This window comes from Mustela nigripes, chromosome 3, assembly GCF_022355385.1.
Source record: "Mustela nigripes isolate SB6536 chromosome 3, MUSNIG.SB6536, whole genome shotgun sequence".
Lineage (NCBI taxonomy): Eukaryota > Metazoa > Chordata > Mammalia > Carnivora > Mustelidae > Mustela > Mustela nigripes.
The window spans coordinates 189027361-189051213 of record NC_081559.1 but is presented as its reverse complement, the minus strand read 5'-3'; the positions used below and the strand labels follow the sequence as shown (position 1 = coordinate 189051213).

Below are 23853 nucleotides of genomic sequence, written 5' to 3'. Positions count from 1 at the left end.
CTCAAGTACAGATCCTTTACCTGTTTGGTTAGGTTTATTCCCAGGTATCTTATGGTTCTTGGTGCTATAGTAAATGGAATCGAATCTCTGATTTCCCTTTCTGTACTTCCCCATGACCCTGCAATTGCACTCCTGGGTATTTACCCCAAAGATACAGATGTCATGAAAAGAAGGGCCATCTGTACCCCAATGTTTATAGCAGCAATGGCCACGGTCGCCCAACTGTGGAAAGAACCAAGATGCCCTTCAATGGACGAATGGATAAGGAAGATGTGGTCCATATACACTATGGAGTATTATGCCTCCATCAGAAATGATGAATACCCAACTTTTGTAGCAATATGGACGGGACTGGAAGAGATGATGCTAAATGAAATAAGTCAAGCAGAGAGAGTCAATTATCATATGGTGTCACTTATTTGTGGAGCATAACAAATAGCATGGAGGACATGGGGAGATGGAGAGGAGAAAGGAGTTGGGGAAATTGGAAGGGGAAGTGAACCATGAGAGACTATGGACTCTGAAAAACAATCTGAGGGGTTTGAAGTGGTGGGGGGGTGGGAGGTTGGGGGAACCAGATGGTGGGTATTAGAGAAGGCACGGATTGCATGGAGCACTGGGTGTGGTGCAAAAATAATGAATACTGTTATGCTGAAAATAAATAAAAAATAAATTAATAAAAAAATAAAAAATAAATGCTAGGTGCAATAAGAAACTTTGCCATAATATCGTGGTCTGAACAGAAATCGCTCCAAAACATAACATGATGTTAACCAACTGGTAAAGTATCATATAAGAAAATCATTTGATCTTGAGTCTAGATGCAAGGCTGTGGAAATGGTCTGGGGTTACATTCTTAACTAAAAGAATAGAGGGTGTGATGCTAGCACAGTGCTTGCCTGTGATATATAAATAAATTCTTAATATGGCAAATGAAGTTAGCAGGTTTTTAAGGGTCTGAATTACCCTATTGAACAAAGCATGGAAGATTTAGATGATGTGACAGGACAAAGGAAACCACAAACCAGGACAGTAGAAACAAAAAGGAAAAGGGGAGGTTAAAGGGTGCCAACAGGCTCATCACTTAAGTTGCCAGCTAGGGACTGTTGGGGCATTGATGGAATAAGAAAAATACAATAAGAATCACAAAAGAAGGGCACCTGGGTGGCTCAGTCAGTCAAGGCTCCGACTCTTGATTTTGGCTCGGGTCATGATCTCAGGGTTGTGAGACTGAGCCCCGTATCAGGCTCTGTAGTGGGCATGGAACCTGCTTTAGATTCTCTGTCTCCCTCTCCCTTTGGTCCTCCCCCCACCAACCCTCTCAAAAAACAACAACAACAACAAACACAAACACAAACAAACAAAGAATTATAGAAGTAACCAAAAGAGGAAATAAGAATTATACTGTCATCCTGCTTTTGGAGACATATGTAGAGAGCCTGAGGGGGGACTGAGTGGGTAAAACCCTCACTGGACTCTGCAGGGAATCAACGCCTGGCATCAAGTGGATAAATCACAGAAAACAGGTAAAGTCACACTGTCCTGAGTCATGCGGGTCACCAGACAGAGAGGGGAACTCTGAAAAGAAGGGGCTGCTTCAGAGGGGATGATGGCAGGTGGGGGCCATGGGAGGTAATTGCTTGGGTACAGGTGTTGTGTAATTGAAAATACAGATTTATGAACCTGCCCTAGACCTATTCATTCTGAAAAAAATAATTGGAATCTCTGATTCTAAAAATAGGAGACTCTGATTTTCATGTGCTGACTTCTGTCTTAGAACCACTGCCTGGGGGTCTTGGATGGTCTGGGAGGAGTTGTTCTCGCCTTCTCAGCTCCAGGGGGAGCCACAGGGCGTCCGGAGCTCTGGCCATTCAGCTGCCTCTGTGCAGGGCCTTGGGAGGCAGAGGATGCAGGCTGATGTTATAACTTCCCTTTGAGAAAGTCACTGACTGCCTTCTCCTGTCCTTCAGGTCTGCTTCCAGCTCAAGAGGAAGCTGATTCAGATGAATGACTGGACTGATGGTGAATTTCTTCACTTCCTTTCTTGACTCCTGTTTTAGCTAATCTTTAAGATCATTTGGGTTCCCAGGGTGAGATGCTGCCCTATTCACCTCCTGACTTCTCAGTGACCCTGGCCTTGGCACTGCATGTCCTGTGGCCTTCCCGATCTTGGCCAAGGGGAAAAGAGTTTGTGATGTCTTATGGCTGTTTTGCACCCATCCTGCTGGCCCATCCCATCTGGGCATGGACAAGGACTTCCAGATGAATCTCTGGTGTAGGAGGAAGTCCTAGAGTGGGAGTATGGGGCTGCCTTTCTGAAACAAGCCCAGACAGGGGCTGGATCTGGGAGTTTGGGATGCATACCTTCTCTCTGGCTGTCACTTCTTCATCAGGATATGGGCTCAGGGGGCACCTGGGTGGCTCAGTGAGTTAAGCCTCTGCCTTTGGCTCAGGTCATGATCGCAGAGTCCTGGGATTGAGCCCCACATCGGGCTCTCTGCTCAGCAGAAAGCCTGCTTCCTCCTCTCTCTCTGCCTGCTTCTCCACCTACTTGAGATCTCTGTCTGTCAAATAAATAAATAAAATCTTAAAAAAAAAAAAAAAAAGATAGGGGCTCAGGCCCCCTTTAGCTCAGACCATCTAACTACAGTGTGTTGCCTCTTTGGTCGCTCTTTTCTGCGAGCTGTTCCAGGCAGAGGCTCAGACAGCCTGGCCTTTGGATCTCTTATCAATCTCCCATCTATAGCTTTCTTGTGGACTGGCTTGTAGTGGATGCTTTGAATGGACTGTTAACTATAAGGGCTTGGGAACACTAGTTCACTGTTTTCTGTTTACATACTTTAGTGCCCTTAATCTGCAGGGCGGATTTGCAAAGTAGGCATTATTATTACAACAGGATGTTAAAATGAGATGTTTTCTAGCTCAGTTTTCAAAGACTGAGAGCAAATAGCAGGTGGCATCCGGTACTAGACGGTAGTGCAGGGCCAACAAAGGGGATGGCCCAACTTGGTTCCACCAACATCCCCCACTCCAGCCGCATTAAAGAACGTGAGTGACCCATGTCCAGGACTACTGGTGGTGGATTTGGTGTTTCAATATTGGTCTGGAGTAGAATTTTTATGATCAGGAAAACAATGAGTGATGCCTGAGGTTTGGTTCAAAGGCAGGATAAACTATAGCTCTGATAGAGATAACAATATTTTAGTTTTCTATGAATGTGGGAAGAAATCATCATGAATTTATGGGCTTAAAACAATAGAAATTTGTTATCTCACAGTTCTGTAGATCAGAAATCCAACCTAAAGCTCAGTGGGCTAAAATCAAGGGGTCAGCAGGCTGCATTCCTTTTTAGAGTTTGAAGGGGAGAGGGCATTTCTTTACTTCTTTCAGCTTCTAGAGGCCGCACAATCCCTTCCTCCATCTCTAGCACCAGCAATTTGGGGCCAAGTCCTTCTCACACTGACAGCCCTCTGGTCGCCTCTCCTGCCTCCCTCCTTTACTTTTGAAAACCCACTTGGAAATTGTTATTACATTGTTGTTCATTGGACCTGAGTGGGTAATCACAGATCTATTTCCTATCTTAAGGTTAGCTGATTGACAACCTTAACTCCATCTTTGACCTAATACCACTTAGAGTATAGTCTTGGTCATTCACAGTTTCTAGGAATTGGGCTATCATTTTTGGGGAGGGACATTATTCTGCCTACCCGAAATGGATACTAAACTGAAATAAAAATGCTTCCAGCATACCCCTTGTGAAGCATTGCTCATCCAGTAAACTTAATGGAATTCATTCTACAATTAAGTAAAACAAAGATCAGAGAAGTTAAGAGTGGGGTCCATTCTTACCTGTGCATTGGAATCCTTGATGCCTGGTCCCCACCCACCCCCTTCCAGGATTCCAATCTAATTGTTCTGGGATGTGGCATTGGTACTGGGATTTTGTAAAAGGACACTGATGATTCTAGCTGTTGGCCAAGGCTGGGAACCACTGGGTTAAAGGTATTACTCCAAGTCATTCCATTACTTTGAACTCCTGGCCCAGATCTTATTTCACAGCCCCCACTAAGGTGTTGGTGGATGAGGAATCCCTACGCTTCTACCCTGTAAGTATCTCTCCGTTCATTGCTGTTAACTGTCCCCCAGCTTTGTTGGAACAGCAGTATGTCTAGGGAATATCCTCTAAGGAGTAAGTCATGTTTGTTTAATCGGATCATGGTAAGCCCATTCTCTATTGTGCGTTATTATCTAAAAGTAGGGACACAACACCATTATGGCCAATGAAATGTAAAGGGAATCTTGCTGGGAATTTCTGGGAAAGAAATTTTTCCAAGAAAATAAAAAGATGCTTAAAGGAAAGTCCCTCCATACCACGCCTTGCGCGCTTCCAGTGCAGATGCCTTCAGGAGCAAATGTGATGTCTGGAACAGTGGCAACCATATTGTGTCAGTGAAATGAGGCATCATCCATGTATGAAGACAGCAAAGAGGAAGGCCAATGCTCAGACCATCCCCCTCCTGGAGTACACTTCAGTTAAGGCACTGTAGTTGGGTGTTTGCTACTTGCACTGAACTATCCTGATTGATCCTCTAAGCAGATGAGAGGTTACCTGAGGTTTTCAGTAGTTTCAGTAGGTTCTACGTGACACAGAGTTTGGCTGTAGACCTATCCAAAGTCTAGGAAGTGCAGGGAAATAGAGAAATCAGAAGACCTGAGTTGAACTCTGATTCTCCACCTCCCCCTTGTATGAATTTAGGCATGTCACAAACCTTTCTGAGACCCACCTTCTACTTCTTCAAAATGGGGGTGATGTTCCCAACATATGAACAAGTACTGAATTTTGTCTATGCTCAAATGAGGTGATGTGTGTCAACATATCTTCTGACATACTTTATAAATGACATGGAGGACGTTAACCAACTCCATCTGCTTTTACTTTGGGTTAATTTTCTCCCTTTCTGTGTGTGTGCATGTGTGTGTGTGATTAAAAGAGAGACAGTCTTAGATTCTCCTTCATGAGTATGTCCCTTAGAGGGATAAATGATGAAATCTGTTGGTGATCTGGGAGCCCAAAGCAACCCTAACTAGGGTAATAATTCTGTCTCCTTGCCCCAAGCCTTTCACATTCAATCAAGTCCTATCAATTCTGCTTCCTAAAGAGTTCTCAGATCTCTGCCTTCCCCACCTCTACCCTCACTACCTGGACTCAGACCTCATTGTCTCTTGCTTAGAATATTGGACCAGCCTAGTTGGTCTCCCATCTCCATTCTGGAACCTTCACTTGAAAATCCTTTCTAACACGCAGGTGGGATTGTATCACTCTGTGGCCTGCCCTCAATGCATCCGCATTTCTTGTGTTATTGTTCACAGCTGTTCACCTGCCTTTTTCTCCATCTATAGGGCAGGGTCTCTGTCTCCCTTGCAATCAGCACAAGGCCTGGTGTACATAGAATGCTCCACAAATATTGGCTGGAAGGAAATGGTAGCCTGGAATTCAAGCCTTAGGAAGCTCACTAAAACACAGTTTGGTGTCTCCCCAGGACTGTCTTGAATTAACAAATCTGAGTCACCAATGCTTCACGGCATGTAGACACTTTATTGAAAGTTAGTGGCTATTTTAGAGAATAACATGCCTTGTGGCAGCCAGAGATGGAGTTGGCAGGCTAGGCAGGAGGGTCTTAGAAGACAGTCACTTGGCGTAGCTCTTGGATCCTGGCTCTCCTGCCAGCCTAGGGTTAACCAGCCCATCCTCTTCTTCACTCTCTGCCGACAGCTCCTGCTTGGCTTCATCTGAAATAGAAGGGTGGTCCATTCAGATCTGGACTCCTCCCTTGTCTTTTCCCCCTTGGCCCTAAGAGACCTCAGCCTCTGATGGGTCTTCCCTACAAATGTTCAATGGAGGGGCATTTCCAGGGGTCGGGTACCAGATTCATCACCAGGCTCTTGGGTCATGCTAAGAGTATAATAAGACTTGGGTTTAACATAGATCCTCTTGGCCTTGGAGGCTAAATTCAGCATGGAGGGTCTAAAACATGGTGGTCAAGGTCATTTTCTTGTTGAATGTTGCACTCCCATGTTTAGCCGCACAAAAAAATCATGTCCTTCTGAAAACCTTCAGCCCCACCATCCACCTCCCTGGGAAGCCTTCTCAGACCCTCCCTCCACGGGGCTCCCACTGGCCTGGGTGCAGACTTCCATCGCAGGGTGGGGACAGATGAGAGCCATTCTCTGGGTTGTGTTACTCACTGCCCCGCTCTCCTGGAAGCTTCTTAAGGGCATTGCATTCATTCTGTATTCCCAGTGCCCTCATTATGATTCGGTTTATCTCCTTAATACCGGCTCATCAGGAAGTGCACTTCAGGGGTTAGAGGTAATAATACCTATTTCTCCCCAGCTAGACATCCCACCCCTAGATCCCTGGTGTCCTGGCTCTGAGGCTTAATCTCTCTGAAAATTCCCCCATCAGAACAGGAGCACCCCCCACCCCCCGACTGGGAGCTCCTCATGGAGAAGGGCTGTGTTGATGGCACTCCATGACTCAGTGGCTCCAAGCACACAACCTGGGTCTGCCGCACAGTGAGTTCGGTCGATGCTGGGGATGAACCACCCGCCCGCCCTCTGCCAGCCTCTGTTTGCTCTGGCTTCCCCACCTGCCGCTGCCGCTGCCGCCTTCAGAGACTGGATATACTTGGACCAGAAGGAGCAGTCAGCACGTTTGAGGCCCTGTCGATTGGGGAGCAGGACGCTGAGCTCCTTGTAGTTCTCCCCGCCAGCCCGCGGGATGAAGTCCGGCCAGGGGGCTGCAAACGCAGGGGCTTTCCTTGAGAACTCATGCGGGTAGTTCGGATTTCTGGGTAAATGACAAGAAAGAAACATCCATGAGAGAAACATGGCTTTCCTTTTATCACTTGGGATCTCTTTCCACTTGCACTTGGTGTCCAAGGACTAAGTCCCTCGCCTTTAGGTGTCAAAGCGGGGTTTGGACCTGCCCGAGCCAATTTCTGCAGCTGTGTTCTGATCTGCCGCATTACAAATGATGGAAAGTGGAAAGGCCCGTTTCTGGAATTCACACAAGGTCACCATGTCCCCTTCCATCCTGGTGCCCTTCTATCTGAACACCACAACCAGTCCCTGGAATGTCCCTGGAATGCCTCCATTTGTCCCAGGCCTGGGAAGGAGGGTGGGCCCCAAACCAAGCCAGCTTATCTACCCCCTGTAATCCATCTTCCCTATGAGGGTGAGGACATCCCTTGTCACACTCTGGCACCTCTCCAGCCTGCCACCAGCCCCTCGTCCCAGCCCCACCTGACCTCCTGACATTCACCAAATAGGCTGTTTCTCGTCCCTTCCACCCGAAGTGACTTTGCTTGTATGCTCCTCTCCTAGGCTTCTTCTACTGTCCGGCACCTTGTGTCTGAATATCCTGTTGTCCTTCAAGACCCAGCTTCCCTGTCACTTCCCCAGCAAAACATTTTCTAAACCTGAACTTGAAGAAAAGTCTTGCCACTAACTCCCACAATGAACTAGATAAAGTTCTACTTTGCCCCGCTTTTAATTATGGTTGGGCTTTGGGTTTCCGACTGTCAGTAGGTTATGGATGACGTCTGGCAAAGAGGTAAAGAGGGAGCCATCCTTGGAAGTGGGGACAGTGACTATGCCACCTGGGCTAGAGTAGAGGTATGCAGGGATGCCAGGGTAGATAAGGAAGGGTCTTGAACATCTTAATTGAATTTGATCACCTAAGACCATGGTTCTCAACTTGGGGAGTTTGTGCCCCCCACGGGGCATCCGGCACCATCTGATAGTTTGTTCTCACAAACAATGTGAGATGAGGTACTACTGGCATCTAGTGGGTGGAGACCAGAGAAGCTGCTAAGCCCCCCGGGGTGCACAGGATGCCCTCACCACAAAGACTTACCTGCCCCCACATCAGCAGTGCTGAGGTTCAGAAACCCTGACCTAAAGCCAGAGAATGTGGCTGAATAAGGCAGTGTGTGGGTGGAAGCTTCCCTATGCCAAGATGAACCTACACAGACGTGGTTTGGGCTAGAAGAGGGGGACCGAGACAAGGAGACCGGTAGCAGGTGACCACAACATCTAGGGGGGTTAGGGAGGGAGGCAGGCGTGATGGCCGCAGTGGGCCCATGTGGTCCACTCACCCTGATCGGATGAAGTTCGAAAAGAACTGCATGATTTTCAGTGACAGGCTTTTCTCCTCCAGAGTGAACTGCCCCTCGTAGGCAGGGTAGAAGGGAAGCCCGAAGGCATACTGAACATCTGCCAGCAAGTCCAGGCTGAGGAAACACGCAGAAACAAGAAGAAGCAAAAGTTAAAGGAATAATATACTACCAGAAAAGCCAAAGAGCTAAAACCCAATATTCCTCCCCAAATGAGGACTTTTCTGTCTTTATATTTAAGATTCTGGCTTAGTACTTAGTTTGTTTCGTTGAGATTTGGATTGGCCTTTAATCCGATGCCCCCTTGGAGCAGAGCGATGACCCCTTCTGGTTGAAGTGCGCCCACAGCTGAGCACTTACCTCTCCAGAAACAATGCCTGTAAGCAACTTCCCGAGAGGATGCTCTTTTGACCGAAGTCTAACATGATACTTGCGGCATCAAGAGAACGTTTTTCTGTTCAAAAGAGCCTCTGTTTCAAGCCCTTCTCTGTGTTAGCCCTTGTTCATAGACTTACACTCTCACACTTATTCAAGGATGACATTCATCCACCTAGCCACCCCTAGTCCGGCACCCAGCACAAGACTGTTAGTCAGTTCATAGACACTATGAGTGAAAGGAATAATAATAAGCAGCAGCAGGCAGGAATACGTGTGTGCAGGACAGATGACTGGTTGGGGTGGACAGGGCTGGAGCTGGCACTGCGGAGGCCAGGCCAGGGGAACCCGGGGCCATGGGGGTGAATGCTGGGAGCGTCAGAGTGGGAAAGCTTGAAGGGACTTCATTGTGTAGCAAAGAATTAGACTTCTCCCAAAGAGAAGTCGGGCCTTTGCACCTATGGTCATAGCTTTGTTTAGGGCAGAGTCTCCCCACACTGGATTTTTCCATATATGGGGTTCCACTTGATAGCCTTAGGGTGGGGGCTGGTCATGCCAAAAGACCATGTGACTTAGGGCCACATGGTACCAGTGGACCTGGAGATGGAGACTAACCATGGGCAATGAATCAGTCAATTCACCTAAGTAACAAGGCTCTAATAAAGCCTCTGACAGCCAAGTTTGGGTGAGCTGCCCTGGTTGGGGCCACCCCATGTCCACTGTCACATATCTGTGCCAACGGAGTAACCCCTGACCACATAGGGAGGCGACTGTGGGGCTCTGTGCTTGGAACCCTTCTGGGCTCTACACCATGCCACTTTTCCTTTGTCTGGTCTCCATCCACGTCCTTTCCCTGTATCACCCTAACCATGAGTACAGCAGCTTTCAGTGAGGTCTGTCTTTTAGAGAATTATCACCCCAGGGGGTGGTCTGGGGAAGACCCTGCAATTGCACATGGTGTCAGAAGTGAGCATGGTCTTCTGTAGAGACAGACCTCTCCAACCTTCTAGTTGGCCCCAATTTATTGCAAGAGCCAACTCTAATTCTACAGATGAAGGAAACAAAGTCCAGAGAGGTTTCCTGACTTCCCAGAGGCATGCAGTGAATCGAATAGCAGAGTCGGATCAGGAGCGTGGCTAGGGGCAAAATCTAATGGGAGGCACCCACCCCAGGGCCCCCTTCCCAGGTCTTAGGCCTCCCCACTTCCAAGCTGGTGACCTGTGGCAAGTTATATGACCTCCCCGATTCCCTGCTTCATCGTTTTTGGAGCAGTTACATAATTAAATGCTGGCTTTGTGGGGTCATCGTGAAGACCAGAATAAGACGGTCAATGTAGTGGGTGTTTGAAAGGTAAGGGGAGTATTCTTTCTCCACTATCCTTCTACTTGCTGTGTAAGCAGCTGTCATCAGGCTAACAGCAGCATTTCAGGCTGGGGGCTCTCCAGGGTTGTCGACCATGATGGGCAGAGACACCCACTGCACGCATGTGCTGCCAAAGGGCTCGGGCTGGATGGACTTCTGAAGGGTGCAGGGGCTGGAATTCCTCCTGGGACCGAACATAAGCATGATTGCCAGGGGTGCATATGACTTTCAACAGGTCATAGAGGGAATAGCCTGGAACTGATCACTCAGCTCAGTCAGCTCGGTCACTTAGGGCCAGTATAACCCTGGGTGAGTCACTTGACTTAGGTCTTAGTTTGCTCATCATTAAATGCCAGGCTGAACTACCAGAGCACGTGCAAACCAGTGACAAGTGCATTTCCAAGCGCCGGCGAGTATTATGATCATGGTCATTGTGCATCAACACGGCTCCACACTGGAAGGTGTCGTAGAATGGACAGGAGACCATGTGAGATAAACAGAGCTAAGAATTTCAATCATACACCATGGCGTCCCTTTGCAACCAGCATCAGGCACCCTCCACCCATTTAGGAAAGTTTTAAACTCACAAAGGAGAGCAGGACGGAGCAATGGCATCAACATTTAAACCTCCTCATCTCTGAGAAGCTGAGTTCCTTCCAGAAGTATTTGTGGTCAAGCACAGACAAGAGTCCAGAGTCTGCACTGGCCAAGGTGACCTGTTGGTCGCCAGCTCCACTCAGTCCCTGTTTCCAGTTGCCATTTCCTGAGCAGCTGTGCCGTGCCAGGTACCGGGGTTGGACCACCCACATTCGGGACCCACCAAGGACAGAAATAACATCATCTGTGTATTTTCCAGGTGATGACCCAAGGCTCAGAAAGGTTGCCACATGCCTCTAACACGGGAGAACCAGGATCTAGAGCTGAGTCCCCCAGACCCCAAATCCCGCTCTCTGTCTACCTGTGGGCAGGGGCTGCGGATCGGTAAGAAGTACTAATGGCCTGGCTTCTCAGTGATATAAGACACAGAAAGGAAAGGAATACAGAGCAAAAAAAAAAAAAAAAAAAAAAAAAAAAAAAAAAAAAGAAGAAGTTGTAAGGGCAACAGAAATCAGTCCTTAGGTACACTCTTCACCTCATTATCTCCACGGTCCTGAGAGTAGACATTCTTGGAGTAATTTGTAGAGTGTTTACACTGGAGGAAAGTATGCTCAGAGAGGCCATTTTCTCGCCAAGGCCCCACTGGGAAGTGGCGATGCCAGACTCACGCAGAGCCTGTGATTCCAAGGCCAGCAGAGCCCTTGGCCTCACGCATAGCCTTAGGGGCCGCCTACTCTGTGTGAGCTGCAGAGGAACCTGGCAGCCCGACCTCAACAGGGGATGCCTGTGCCCTCCACTGCCCCACCATGTTTAGCTCCTTCCCCTGCGGTGTGGAGGACGGAAGTGGTCTGCTTCTCAGAGGCCCTTTAGGGAAAGTGGCCACGTGAGATTTCCACCACTGCCCTAAGAAATGACCACAAAATGGCTCAAATCAACACCCACATCCTATCTCACTGTTTCCAGAGTTCGAAGGGCAGGCACGGGTCTTCCTGGGCTAAAATCGAGGTGTCAGCAGACGTTGTTCCTTCTAGAGGCTCTGAGGGAGGAGCTGCCTCCTACGCATGGGTTGTGACAGAATCTGGTTCCTTGAGGTGGAGGACCCAGGTTCCTGTTTTCTCCCTGGTCATGAGCTGAAGGTCACTCCCACCTCCTGGAGGCCACCACTGATGACTCCTTCCCTCTATCCTCAAATCCAGCATGCCATCTCCCACACACTCCTCTCCCTCCCTCTGATGCTTTGAAGGACTCAGGTCTTTACATTGGGCCGACACGGATGATCCTGAATAATCTCCCATCTGGAGAGCCTTAACATGTGTCAAGTCCCTCTGTTGTGTAAGGTACCACAGTCACAGGCGTTGGGGATCAGGACACCAACATATCAAGGGGCTGCATTTCTGTCTGCTACAGCGGCCTTGTCTGCCATTTCTTCCAAAGAAAGAAGTAGTGTGGTGAACACAGTCCAAACCCTAGTTCAGTCACCTAATACCTGTGAAGGCTTGGACAAGATGCATGACCTTTCTGGACCTCAGTGTTCTCATCTGCAACATGGTGACTGGACAATGCTTCCAAAGAGCCAGGGAAGAGGAGCAATAATATTTCAAATCTCCTGCTCAGTTTTGAGCTCAGACACTCATTCCTTTTTCCTCTTTAGCTGTGAAAAACACCTGAAAACTCAAGAATGAGGGTCTTTAATCTGAGACTTCCATTGTAAGGCTCCAGAGGGCCATGAGTTTCATGTGGAACAGAGTAACACTGTATATCAACACTTTCTTGGGAGAGCCTTCTAGCTTTTCTCATGTTCCTGAGAAGATCTGTGCCAACAGTGTGCTGGTTAATAACATCATTCTAGGGTACCTGAGGGGCTCAGTAAGTTAAGTGTTCGACTCTTGATTTTAGCTCAGGTCATGATCTCAGGGTCATGAGATCGAGCCCCACATTGAGCTCTCCACAGGGCAAGGAATCTGCTTGAGATTCTCTCTTTCCCTCTCCCTCTGACCTAAGCCCCCATCAACAAACAAACAAATAAATAAATAAATAAAACAATTGCCAATTTTTGCCAATTTCCAAGGTGTAAGTATTCTTGCCACAGAGAATTTCAACCTACCAAGATGATACCACGGGCCTTGGGATTTGGGGAAAGATGGCCCTTGTGAATGGGCTCGGGTCACCTCCAGCTGTCACAGAGACCCCAGCAGGTCTGTATGAGTCCCCAGCAGGTCTGTGTGAGGCCCCAGCAGGTCACAAGGCACTGCTTTTGGGAAAAGACCTGGTCTTCCAGCTCATCAGAGCTGTTTAATTTAAGAGCCTGTTGTGTATGAAGACTTCTGCTTTGTTTTTTCCTTAGCAGGGCTGATCTTTATCAGGGTGCTGGAGTTATTTCGAGCAGTTTAAGGCAGACATCTGGAGGAAGGGCAGCCAGTGGGAGCTGTGGAAGGGGGCATTTGGGATCGGAGGACCCTGGGCCCTGGCTGAGAATCTCAGGACTGCCGGAGGGAGAAGAGGGCATTCGGATTCTGTGGCAGCAGTAGGAGATGAAGAAGAACAATCCAGGGACAGACAAGGTAAAAAGAGAAGTTTGTTAGCTGATTGGCCATGGTGGGGCTGACAGTTCATACTTATCGATTTGGGGTGCTCTGTGCTAGGTGTGATCACAAACGTCCGCCCCGCAGCAGTCGCGTGGGCCTGTGCTCAAGCTGGTGGTACTTAGCTTTTACTCGTCACTTACTGTCTTTGGTAAGAAGGCTCCAGCCAGCCTTTCCCTCAGCTGACAGTTACTTGCCCCAGGCTCAGGCCAGGTCTGGATCTCTCATCGTCACATGTAGGTGTGGGGGTGAGGAGAGCTCCCTGCCCGGGCTGCCAGAGCCGGGCTCCAAGCCCAATACCGCCGCTGACTCTCTGAGCCTTGGTTTTCCTCTCTGCACACTCTGATCATCTCTGTTCAGCCTTCCACATAACACCCCTGGATGCTCCCTGTCTGTGGTGGATGGAAATCCCTCTGTGGAAGAGCTATGGTCGCTGATGATGTTGGAGATGCTACCGTGAGCCAGAGTATGGGAGGAACTGACTGGCCACGTCTTGGGGATGACTCTGGGTGTGTGCGTGTGTATGTGTGTGTGTGTGTGTGTGTGTTTATGGGGGCACAACGCCGGACCTCAGAACAAGACCTCACTGGGGCCCATCAGCTCCCTGCCTGCTGTGTGTGGTGGTCTGAACAGGGGCTGGGCAGAGAAGAGGCTAAGTCCGCCATCTGGCACGGCTCACAGTCTCACAGGAAATGCCGAGAAGCTGACATTTTTAAGAGATGTTGTGAGATGGAGGATAGCTAGATATCAAATGCTGCGATTGTTTACAGTACCGCACAAGAAGAGAGAGGGTGATGGCGCCTGTCTCAGGCAAGGGCATTGAGAGCGGCTTACAGAAGGTCAGAGAGAGGAATTCCTCTCCGGGTTGACTTGTGCGGGCAAGACAAGTTGGGGGTTTAGTGAGAGGGTTAGGGGGGAAGGTTTTGTGAGCCGGGATGCTGCGTAACAAGCAGCAGAGGCCCCAAATCTCGGGGTGGTCCCCTCCCTTGTACTGAGAAGTGCACCACTCGGGGTGGTCCCCTCCCTTGTACTGAGAAGTGCACCACTCGGGGTGGTCCCCTCCCTTGTACTGAGAAGTGCACCACGCCAAAAAGTGAAACTGGCATCTTTCCAGGCCCAGGTAAACCAAAAGTTTGGGAACAACTTCCCTGCCTGCTGCTCGCTGAGGTCCTTCAGGCTCTGGTTATGTGGAAGGTGCGAGAACCAAGGTCAGAGGAATGGAAGGTCACGTCTTCAAGGAGATGGGGGGGACATGAGCATCTTCTAAGCAAGCAAGCGGCAAGCTATGCTTCTTCTGGCACCACTCCTGGAGCGGTGTGAGACGGAAGGCTTGAACTGAGAAATCAAGGGGCTGCTGCATTAGTCCGGGAGAGACAAAAGGGCTGGTTCTGCTTACATCACGCGCCCCAACCTCCCCCTGGGCCATCCTCATCGTCTTCAGTCCCGCTGGCTCGCACCGTAGGGAGGCCAGGCCTGCATTCCGCCGACCAGCCTCAAGCCACTTTTCAGAGATGAGTCATTGCACAGGCTCCTGACTTGAGCTCTGCTGCCCGCACATCATTCATGGCCCTTCGGGGCTGATTAGGGAACACGGTGACCTGAGAGGGGCTCCCCTCAAGGTGAGGAGAGCGAGTGGGGGTCGTTCTTACACTGACGTGGGTTGAAGACCCTTGTGCTGTGGAGAGGCTCCCTGCTCCAGAGCATCTGACTGACTGATGTGAGGGCTTGTTGTTCCAGAGATTTCTATCCCTGCTGTTCTCCCTGCAGGAGGAAGTTTGTTGACCTCACCCCCAGAAAATATACTCCCTCTTATCTCTAGCCGGCATCTCTAAATAACTTCCTCCAACGGAAATCAGGAACAAGGAGGAATGGAAATCCTTCTGCTTCCCAGGCTTTTTTTTTTTTTTTTTTCTTTTTTTTTCTTTTTTTTTTGAGGGATTGAGGCAGTGTTCACTAACTTACAAATAGAAACCTGTGACTGTGCTTCTCTTTGGGCAAATCTAATGTGGGGAAGTTCAGATTCTGTCTATGAAGTATCAGGAGGAAATCATACGCTTTACAAGTGGCTTTTGTTTTACAAAAAGATTCACTATGCGACCCTTCAAAAACTTAGCTCCCTGGGGCACCTGGGTGGCTCAGTGGGTTAAAGCCTCTGCCTTCAGCTCAGGTCATGGTCTCAGGGTCCTGGGATCAAGCCCTGCATCGGGCTCTCTGCTCAGTGGGGAGCCTGCTTCCCCCTCTCTCTCTCTGCCTGCCTCTCTGCCTACTTGTGAGCTCTCTGTCAAATAAATAAATAAAATATTTAAAAACAAAACAAAAACAACAACAAAAAATTAGCTCCCCAATTTACTTTAAATGATACAATTCCATCCTCAGCCCCAAATGAAATACCTGAATATTTTCACAGTCCTGAAAGCCCAGCGAAGTTGGGTGGTACACACAGGTGAAGTCTCGGGGGACCTGTGCATTAACTTGAACATTTTATTTGTTTTAATTTTTTTTAAAGTAAACTCTACAACCAACACAGGGCTCAAAGACCCCAAGATCAAGAGCCCATGCTTTATGGATTGAGCTGGCCAGGTACCCCATAACCTGGACATTTTATTCCCCATATAAAGCATTATGACCACTGCTCTGCAAAGGCTGAATTTTCCTGGCCTGGTGCGTCCATTCCCACCAGGAAGTTATGTGTTTACCAAGAGCCAGCTGTGTTTGTCTCAAACCTGTTGATGTCAGCTGTATCTGTCACTGTAATTATAGAACTTAATTAAATTAATTAAATAGCACGTGGATACCCCACTTTCCAGAAATCACAGCTGGGAATCATAGGCCATGCGTTATGTTCATGGTTGTGCAAGAATCTCAAAGGGAGCACTTTCTCTTTCCTTTTTAAAAAATTAATTATTTTTATTAACATATAATGTATTATTTGCCCCAGGGGTACAGGTTTGTGAATTGTCAGGCTTACACACTTCACAGCACTCACCATAGCACATCCCCCCCGCCAAAGGGAGCACTTTATGACTATAGGCTCTGACCCTGCACTGACAGACTCAAAGATGAATGCACGTTTCAGTGCACACAGAAACGATAACATGTTGAAGTTTAATATGTCTACCTTATTCATTTCTTGTGAGTTCCCATCTTAACTGATTTTTCTGATGAACCAGCTGATCATCACCCTGGATAACAGGATTTCTATTCCACATTCCATTAAGAAACCCACCTGGTTCTCAGTGAGCTGTGATTTGAGTGGGAAAGAAAAGACCCATTCTCTATCACTTGCCTTCTTGAAAATCTCCAATGCCTTTCCACCACACTCAGAAAACATACTATCTCTTTGCCTGTCACAGTTTACAAACTCCTCTGTGAACTACAGGACCCTACCCCTCCCCCCCCACCTCCAACCACCCTCCCCCTCTTCACCAGACTCCAGCTCCCTGGCTTCCTTCTTTATTCTCATACATGTCAAGCAGTTTTCTGAACTTCCCCTGCTTACAATGTGTGTTGTGTCCCCTAACATAAGTTAACACCAAGAAGACAGGCTCTCTCTGTCCGTTGCTAGGATCTGTGGCATAGAAGGCAGCAGGCAAATATTTGTTGAATCCATGTTGGGAAGGACACATGGCACATGTCTTTATCACTAGGTTGGAGTGGTCGGTTTTAGAAAATGACTCACCTCCATCAATGTTGCCAGGCTAGTGGACCCAATTCAAGAATCCAACCACTTAATATTTTCTTTGGTTTGCTAATTCCAACAAACTTCAGGAGACAGTCAACTGAAAAGATCATATTTTGAATCTGGAGTGTTAAAGGCTGCTGGAATGCACACACATGTCTAGAATGCAAATGTAGTGGTGTACAAATTGTCTTGAGTCTAGAAGTTATGGCTTTGTTTTCCAGGGTTGGGACAATGTATAAAAAAAGAACGTGACTGCCTCTTAAGTCATCTTTTTTTTTTTTTCTTTCTTCTCAGAGCCTTGTTTTTCCAGAGGTAAAAGTCACCTTAATATTGAACATCTAGAATATGCCAGGTTTAACATACATTGACTTGAATCTTCATACTATGAAGTAGATGTAACTATACCCATTTTATAGGTTGGTAAACTGAGAAAAACCTTGCTCAAACGTAGACAGTTAATGAATGGAAGAGACGGAATTAAACCTCCAGTTGATTTAACTCCGAAGGGGGAGTTCTTCCATTATGCTGAGCTGCTTCTCCCTAAATCAAAGAATTATCTGGCATCCTATATGGATGTGTCATCGCAAGAGCCCTGTCCCATGTCCATTCAAAGGGGAGTTAAGACCCATCTCTCTGAACTGTCTTCTGCACCGTTAAAATGTGGGAATGAACCCTCAGGACTCGGGGATCAAGGGCTCTGAAGGAAGGCCCTGACGGCCCCACACAGTTCACATACAACACCCCACCTCCCCCACAGCCCTATAGTGAATTTCCATGGAAACTCTGAACTAGCACCAGTGAGCTTACGATGAAGGGCCCCCACAGCTCCTCCTTCAGTGGCTGGCACCCAGAAACTACCTCCTTTGCGGCGGTTGTTTTCTTGGGACCTGTCCATCTGCAATGTGGATTCTTCCAGCATTACCCAGGAACAGTGTTGGATGTCACCTCATAGCACTGGCTTTATGAGGGGCAGTTAGCTGAGTAGTCTGCACGCACTCTCATTTAATCCTGACGCACTCCTGCAGTGGTGTTATTATCCGCTCCATCACACAAATGAGGACGCAGAAGCTTTGAGAGGTTGTCACCGGCCCAGAGGCATGCATAAGGGGTGCACCTCGGTGGATCTGTCCATGGACAGGTAACGTCAGAGAATAAATCAGTGCCCCCACACACACACTTGCTGGGACCTGACTCCCAGGAGAGGGCTGGGGGCTGGGTCCCCCAGACCCGGGCTGGCCACAGGGTCTGGGAGTCCTTTGGCCCTGGGCTGCAGAGAACGGGGTGAGGGATCCTCCCAAGAAAATACAGGGACCAGTGTGTCCTTTGGAAGGGGCTGGTTCGAGAAAAGGACTTCAACAAAGAATCCGCAGGATGGTAAAGCAGGGGAATGGCAGGGGAAGAGGGAATCCTAGCTGCATTCAGGAGGTGGCACGTAGAGACAGAGCAGGGAAGCCGGCCTAGAGATCCCCCTGAGCCTTCAACTTGGAAGGAGAGAGCAGACCACAGCCCTGCCAACATGAACATAGGAGAGCAGCGTGTCAGCCTTCCAGCCAGCTCGGTAACGGAGAACCTGCCATGCTCCGTTCCCGCGGTGCATTCATGGTCTGCCTGAATGGGCTCCTGTGGGGTGGGGTCAGGGGCAGTGTCTGTGCAGGGGTCCTGCACTGATCAAGGACGAGTCTGGGCAATGGGCTGCCTCTTCCATTCAGGTGCTGTCTGTAACAACCCCTGTTTCAGTGGAGTCCACCAGTGGTTCTCGACAGAGCGTGGCTTTGCCCCTCAGGGACACTGGCCATGTCTAGAGACGTATTTGGTTGTTCCAACGATGAAGGTGCTTTGGTACTGAGTGGCAGAGGCCAGGGGTGCTGCTAAACACCACACATGATATACAGGACAGTCCACCCCGACAATTAGCCGGCCTAAAATGTCAGCAGCAGCAGCGTGAGAGGGCCTGGATTATAGTCAGGAGTGAAAATTCCTCTTCCTGAAACAGAGGGCTAAAGATATTAACCATGGGCAAAACTGGCCCCAAATCTCCCCAGTGAGCAGAGCTGGGCAAAAGAAAGCTGGTAAGTTTTATCTTCATGTTAGTAGCCTTGGAAACCAAAAATTCCATGTGTTTCACACACACACACACACACACACACACACACAACCACACACGCACACACACACACACACACAAGCACACATCCCAGACGCAGCCACTCTTCCTCTAAATCCTTCTAGCTACACTATGGAACAAGAACTGTGACTTTCCCTGTGTGTAAGTGAGGATGCGACTGAGGCTCAGAGAGGCTAAGCAACTTGCCCACAGTCACACAGCTAGTGGCAGACACTCAAGCTTGGGGTTGAGGGTACCATCAAAAAAAAACTGTAGTGAGGACAAGTGACAGGGTTTGGGTCTAGACTGCCGGCGACTGGCTCCTCACCTTGGCCTTAAATGAAGGAGTCAGATGAAATCAATTTCCGTAGTCTGTTTCTTTGAATCTAAATCTTAAAGAGGAAGCTTCTCCCACTGTAGACTTTAGTTTCTTTGTCCCCTCCCCCAGCCATGGCACCCGCTCCTCCCTCACAGAGGCTGGTCCTCAAGCTCAGGGATGAAAATCTCATCCATAATCCAGGAGCCATTACAGAACCATGCCATGCGGTGATCAATTAACAGGAGTCTTAAGAAAGTGGTAATGTATTACATTTTGTGCCCTGGCTATGCCAGGAAAGCTAATCTATGCTCACAGAAATGGAGGTACCAGACAGATGGCTGAAAGCGTACGGCAGGCACGTATATTTTAAGTCTGTAGGTTTGAGCCAGAAATAAGTGAGAGGTGTGAGAGCTCCAGGGCAGAGTGAGAGAGATGTCTTTTCAGGCAAAAAGGATACACTTGCCAGCAATTAAACGGGCTAGCTTCCGTGATTCATTCATTGATTTCAGCATCTACTACCCGGATGGCACCGCCCCGTGACGGTGGTCGGGGAGAAGACACAGACACGGAAGCTTGTCCAGAACGTGCTTTGGATACCTTCTGCCCCCATACACATAGCTCCCCTAGCAACAGCTCGGCCTGAGAAAGGCATGGGTGCCTCTGAGTGTCTCTGCCCTCCCAAATGGTAGACTGTGACAGCTGGATGTCACTTACGGGGGACTGAGCTCTCTAACCTCCATAAACTCGATGCTCTCCTCGGAGCTCAGGCTCCAAGGCATAGAGCACGTAGCTCTCCTCCTGCCCAGGGTGAGAACACCACAGAGAGCAGAGAGGCATCCGTGCTCCTGACCTTTCCCATCTCCTTGTTCCCATTGTGCAGATGGCAAAACTGAGCCCCAAGGAGCCTATGAACCACAGCAGAAAGAATTCATTCTTCCCCTTCAAATGAGGCAGTTGGATTGGCGTCAGCGTGACTTCCTGAACCCCTCGTCCTTCGCCAGGAGGGTCCCTAGGCCCTGAGGCGCGGTGGCTGTGAGGAGCCAGGAGGCACTTGTGTGCGGGTCTGGCTCCTGAGCGTGGCTTCCTTTCAGGGGGCGGTTCCCTGGAACAGCACAGTGGAGCCTGGTCTGGGGAGCCCCCGGAGGGCCAGGGAATGCTCTTGAACGACAGGGAATCCCAAGCTGGGCGTGAGAAAATGAGGTTGTGGTCCGGAGTCCGCTGCAGAGTCCACCTCCGGGGACCACCTCACGTCTAGGTCTGAGACAGACCCCTCGGGGCCCTCCCCACTCAGGATCCTGGCCTGCGAGGCTGTTACTTTAGAAAGAAGGGTGGTGCTATGGGTTGAATTGTGTCCCCTTCAAAAGATGTCCTGGAGCCCTTACCTTGGGACCTCAGATTATGGCCTGCTTTCAAACTGGGGTCTTTTCAGAGGTAACTAAGTCAAAATAAGGACACAGGGTGGGCCTCAACCCAATAGGACTAGTGTTGTGATGAAAAGGGGGAAATTTGGACCCAGACAGGCAGAAGGAAGGTGGTCATCTACAAGCCAAGAAATGCCTAGGAGAAATGCCAGAAGCTAGGAGAATGGCCTGGAATGGATCCTTCCAGAGGGAGCACCCTCATGACGCCTTGATTTTAGACTTCCAGGCCCTGGAACTGTGGGACAATCCATTCCCATTGTTATAAACGGCCTGTGTGCGGGACATGGCTAAGGCAGCCCCAGGAACGCACAGGGTGGGACAAAAGCACTATTGATTCTGTGGAATCACATGGATCCTTCCGTCTCATTCCGCTTTGGCCGTTCTGGTCCTCAGGGAGCAGAGGCCTCTCTGGGGTTGCCACTGACTGTTCTGGAACCCAATGGCATATGCACACGTTTTAAGGCTTTTGATAAGACTCGCCTCGAGAACACCAGTAATCTGTGCCTGAATAGGGAGGAAGGCAGAGAACAAGACTCCTGTCTGGGTCTCGGATCCTCGGGCCCTGGCATTTGGGAGGCACAGCTGAGGCATATTTTGCAAACTTGCCACGCTGGGCCCCCCAGCCAGGGCTGGTCCCTGCGTGACGAGGGCTCTTTTCATCCCCACCCAAACCGCCGCTCTGGCCATCGTCCCTTCTCTCCACATGCCTTCTTAGGAGAACCTGCACTTGCCATTTCTTTTCTCTCCTACAACGTGGGGGCGGTTGGGATTAAAACAGTCTGCTTAGAACTGCACTGTTCAGCGGGAAGAGCGTTCAGGGGCTCCGAGAAGGTGTAAGCACGTCGCGGCTCGACAACAAACTGTGGCTGGTCCTTGCGGGAAATCCCACGGGACTCCGTGAACCTCAGACTCTCCATCTGTAAAGTAGCGGCGACCATTTCAACGCTGCCAGCCTCACTAGGATTCTGGCTGTTTCTGTGAAGTGTTCAACAAGCCCACTAATCTATCGGGGGACACGGGAAGTAGTGGGTGCCCAGGGAAACGAGAGCGTCGTGAGGACTGCGTTAGTTCCCCAGGACTGTGGTAACAAACTACCATGAACTTGGTGGCTTAAAACAACAAACTGGTCTCATGAAGCCAAAATCAAGGTTGTCCACAGAGCCACGCTCCCTCTCCCTCTGGGGGCCCTAGGACAGAAGCCAGTTCCGGTCCCGGGAGCTCTTGTGGATTCTCGCCTGGAACCTGGTGGGACCGGGGGGGTTGTTTGGCTGCGGCTTCTCGGCTCATGGGTGTCCCACTCCAATTTCTGCCTCCCTGGTCACGTTGCCTCCCCCAATTCTACGTACCTTCCCCAGCCTCTCTGGTCAAAACACTGGTGCTTACCTCTGGAGCCCACCAGGATAATGCAGGGTAATTTTCCCAGGTCGAAGATTTAACCTAATCACATTGCAAAGCCCCTTTTCCTCATAAGGTTGGGACCTGGGATCTTTCGGCCACATTCAGACCATATGGGGATGTTGCCAATTATAAGGAGAAGTTAGCTGTGTTTTTAAGAGTTCCCTTGATGTCACTGCAAAGAAACATAGGTGAAAGCATAATTTCTGGGCCAGATATTATTAATGCCAAGCTTGCAAGGGGAAACCATTGGCCTCATTGAGCAGAAGAGGATACTGAGGGTCAGAGAGGCAAAGGAGCCTGCCCACCTTTGCAGAGCTGGCTGGCAGTGGGGCTGGATCTCCCGCTATAAAGCTGGCATTTTAGCATTTTAAAGCCCCATTTCCCTGACCCCTGACCCTCTGTTATCTGAGAACACTTGACCCAGAGGGCTGACCCTGAGGCTTGTGGGACATGAGCTCTTCCCCAGGAATTTCCAGCATGAAGTGGCTCATCTGATGTGACTTATGGCAATCATACCGGATTTCGGGGACTGCTGGCCCAGCTGGGAAGGGGCCTGGGGTTTTCTGACATAGGTGAATGGCTCAGGACAGCAAGGTCATGGTGAGGTAGAACACGTGACCCCACAGTCTTCCTCCAATGCCCTGGGCATCCGTGTGCCCGCTAACCTCCTGGCAGTGGTCTCCAACGGGCAGACCTCAGGTGTGTCCTCTGCCCCGCAGCCTCTCTGCTCGGACTGTTCTTTAATTTTTTAATCTTGCCCTTGGCTTCTGGAACACGCAGGACTACACTTTGCTTCTCATGGGCTTTCTTTCACTTACTTATTATTTCTTGTTTCCATTGTGATTATGCTTTTGCACCTGAGATTTTTATTATAAAGCATATTGAATGCACTTTAGAAGTAGGATATAGAGATTAGACGTAAAGAGAATTTTCCTTTTGTTGTAAAAACACACAAACACACACATACACACAACAGCCTTTTATACTTCGGAAAGCCATTTCCTTAGTGAAGCTAAGTGCTCAGGTTTTAGCAGCACAAATATGTAGGATTAATAAAGAAGCCTCCTCCCCCAAGCCAGGTCAATCCATTAAGAGCTAACATTGGACTTCCAAGGTGCCTCCTCTATTTTGCGGTTTGGCTCGCCCTTCCGAACAATACTGTGAGAGAAAGTAGAGATCATTATTATACCCATTTTTCAGACACGAAATAACAAGTCCGATGTCAGGGAGCCAGGACTTGAACCTCAGTCCTGCCGTCTCTTCTTGGCTTCCCTGAAGGTCACAGAATCGACACGGAGCCCTGCCTGACCCCCTTCACTTGCCAGTGCCCGCCGCGGCCACGCGGCCACCTTACCTGCTGTGGCCATAGCTTTCAGGAGCATGGTACATGAAGACATTTCCGCGGGCCCTCCTCGCCCAGTGGCTGGCCATGTCGATTACGGGACAGGTGATAAAGTAGTCCCTGGTCAAATGGGAGCAGAGGAGGGAGTTTAGTTACGCATCATTCTATGGACAACTGCGATGGGGAGAGGCTTCCCCGGGCCAGAGTCCCCTAGACCACCCGGTGCCTCCGCACGGGGCCTGCAGACACCACGCCCTGTCCTTGCACTGCCTACTGTGCCTCTCGCCATAGTTGGCTCCACGGCTGGTGCAGGGTCTGGCCTGGTGTAGGCCGGCAAGGTCACCCAAGGTTATACAAGGAACCCGTGGGGCAAGCATCTTGCTGGTACATCATTTTTAGAGAATCGGGAGCAAAACACTCCAGAGTAAAATTAATACAACATACCCTGGAGCAAAACACTCCAGAGTAAAATTAATACAACATACCCTGGAGCA

At 49.3% G+C, this 23853-nt stretch overlaps 2 protein-coding genes across 2 annotated transcripts in view; one reads left to right on the top strand and one right to left on the bottom strand.

Annotated features, from left to right (window-relative positions):
- Window positions 1–5582: 5582 nt before the first annotated feature.
- The window catches only part of TG (thyroglobulin), a 236969-nt gene continuing 218698 nt past the window's right edge, over window positions 5583–23853 (bottom strand). Inside the window, exons 46-49 of the mRNA XM_059395530.1 lie at window positions 23372–23479; window positions 8160–8294; window positions 6651–6850; window positions 5583–5790 (exon numbers count right to left, since the gene is read on the bottom strand). Of these exons, the coding sequence (XP_059251513.1) occupies window positions 5690–5790; window positions 6651–6850; window positions 8160–8294; window positions 23372–23479 (544 nt within the window). The 3' untranslated portion in view covers window positions 5583–5689. The remainder of the gene's footprint in view (window positions 5791–6650; window positions 6851–8159; window positions 8295–23371; window positions 23480–23853) is intronic.
- The window catches only part of SLA (Src like adaptor), an 82166-nt gene continuing 71241 nt past the window's right edge, over window positions 12929–23853 (top strand). Inside the window, exon 1 of the mRNA XM_059395199.1 lies at window positions 12929–13072. The gene's annotated coding sequence lies outside the window, so the exon portion shown is untranslated. The remainder of the gene's footprint in view (window positions 13073–23853) is intronic.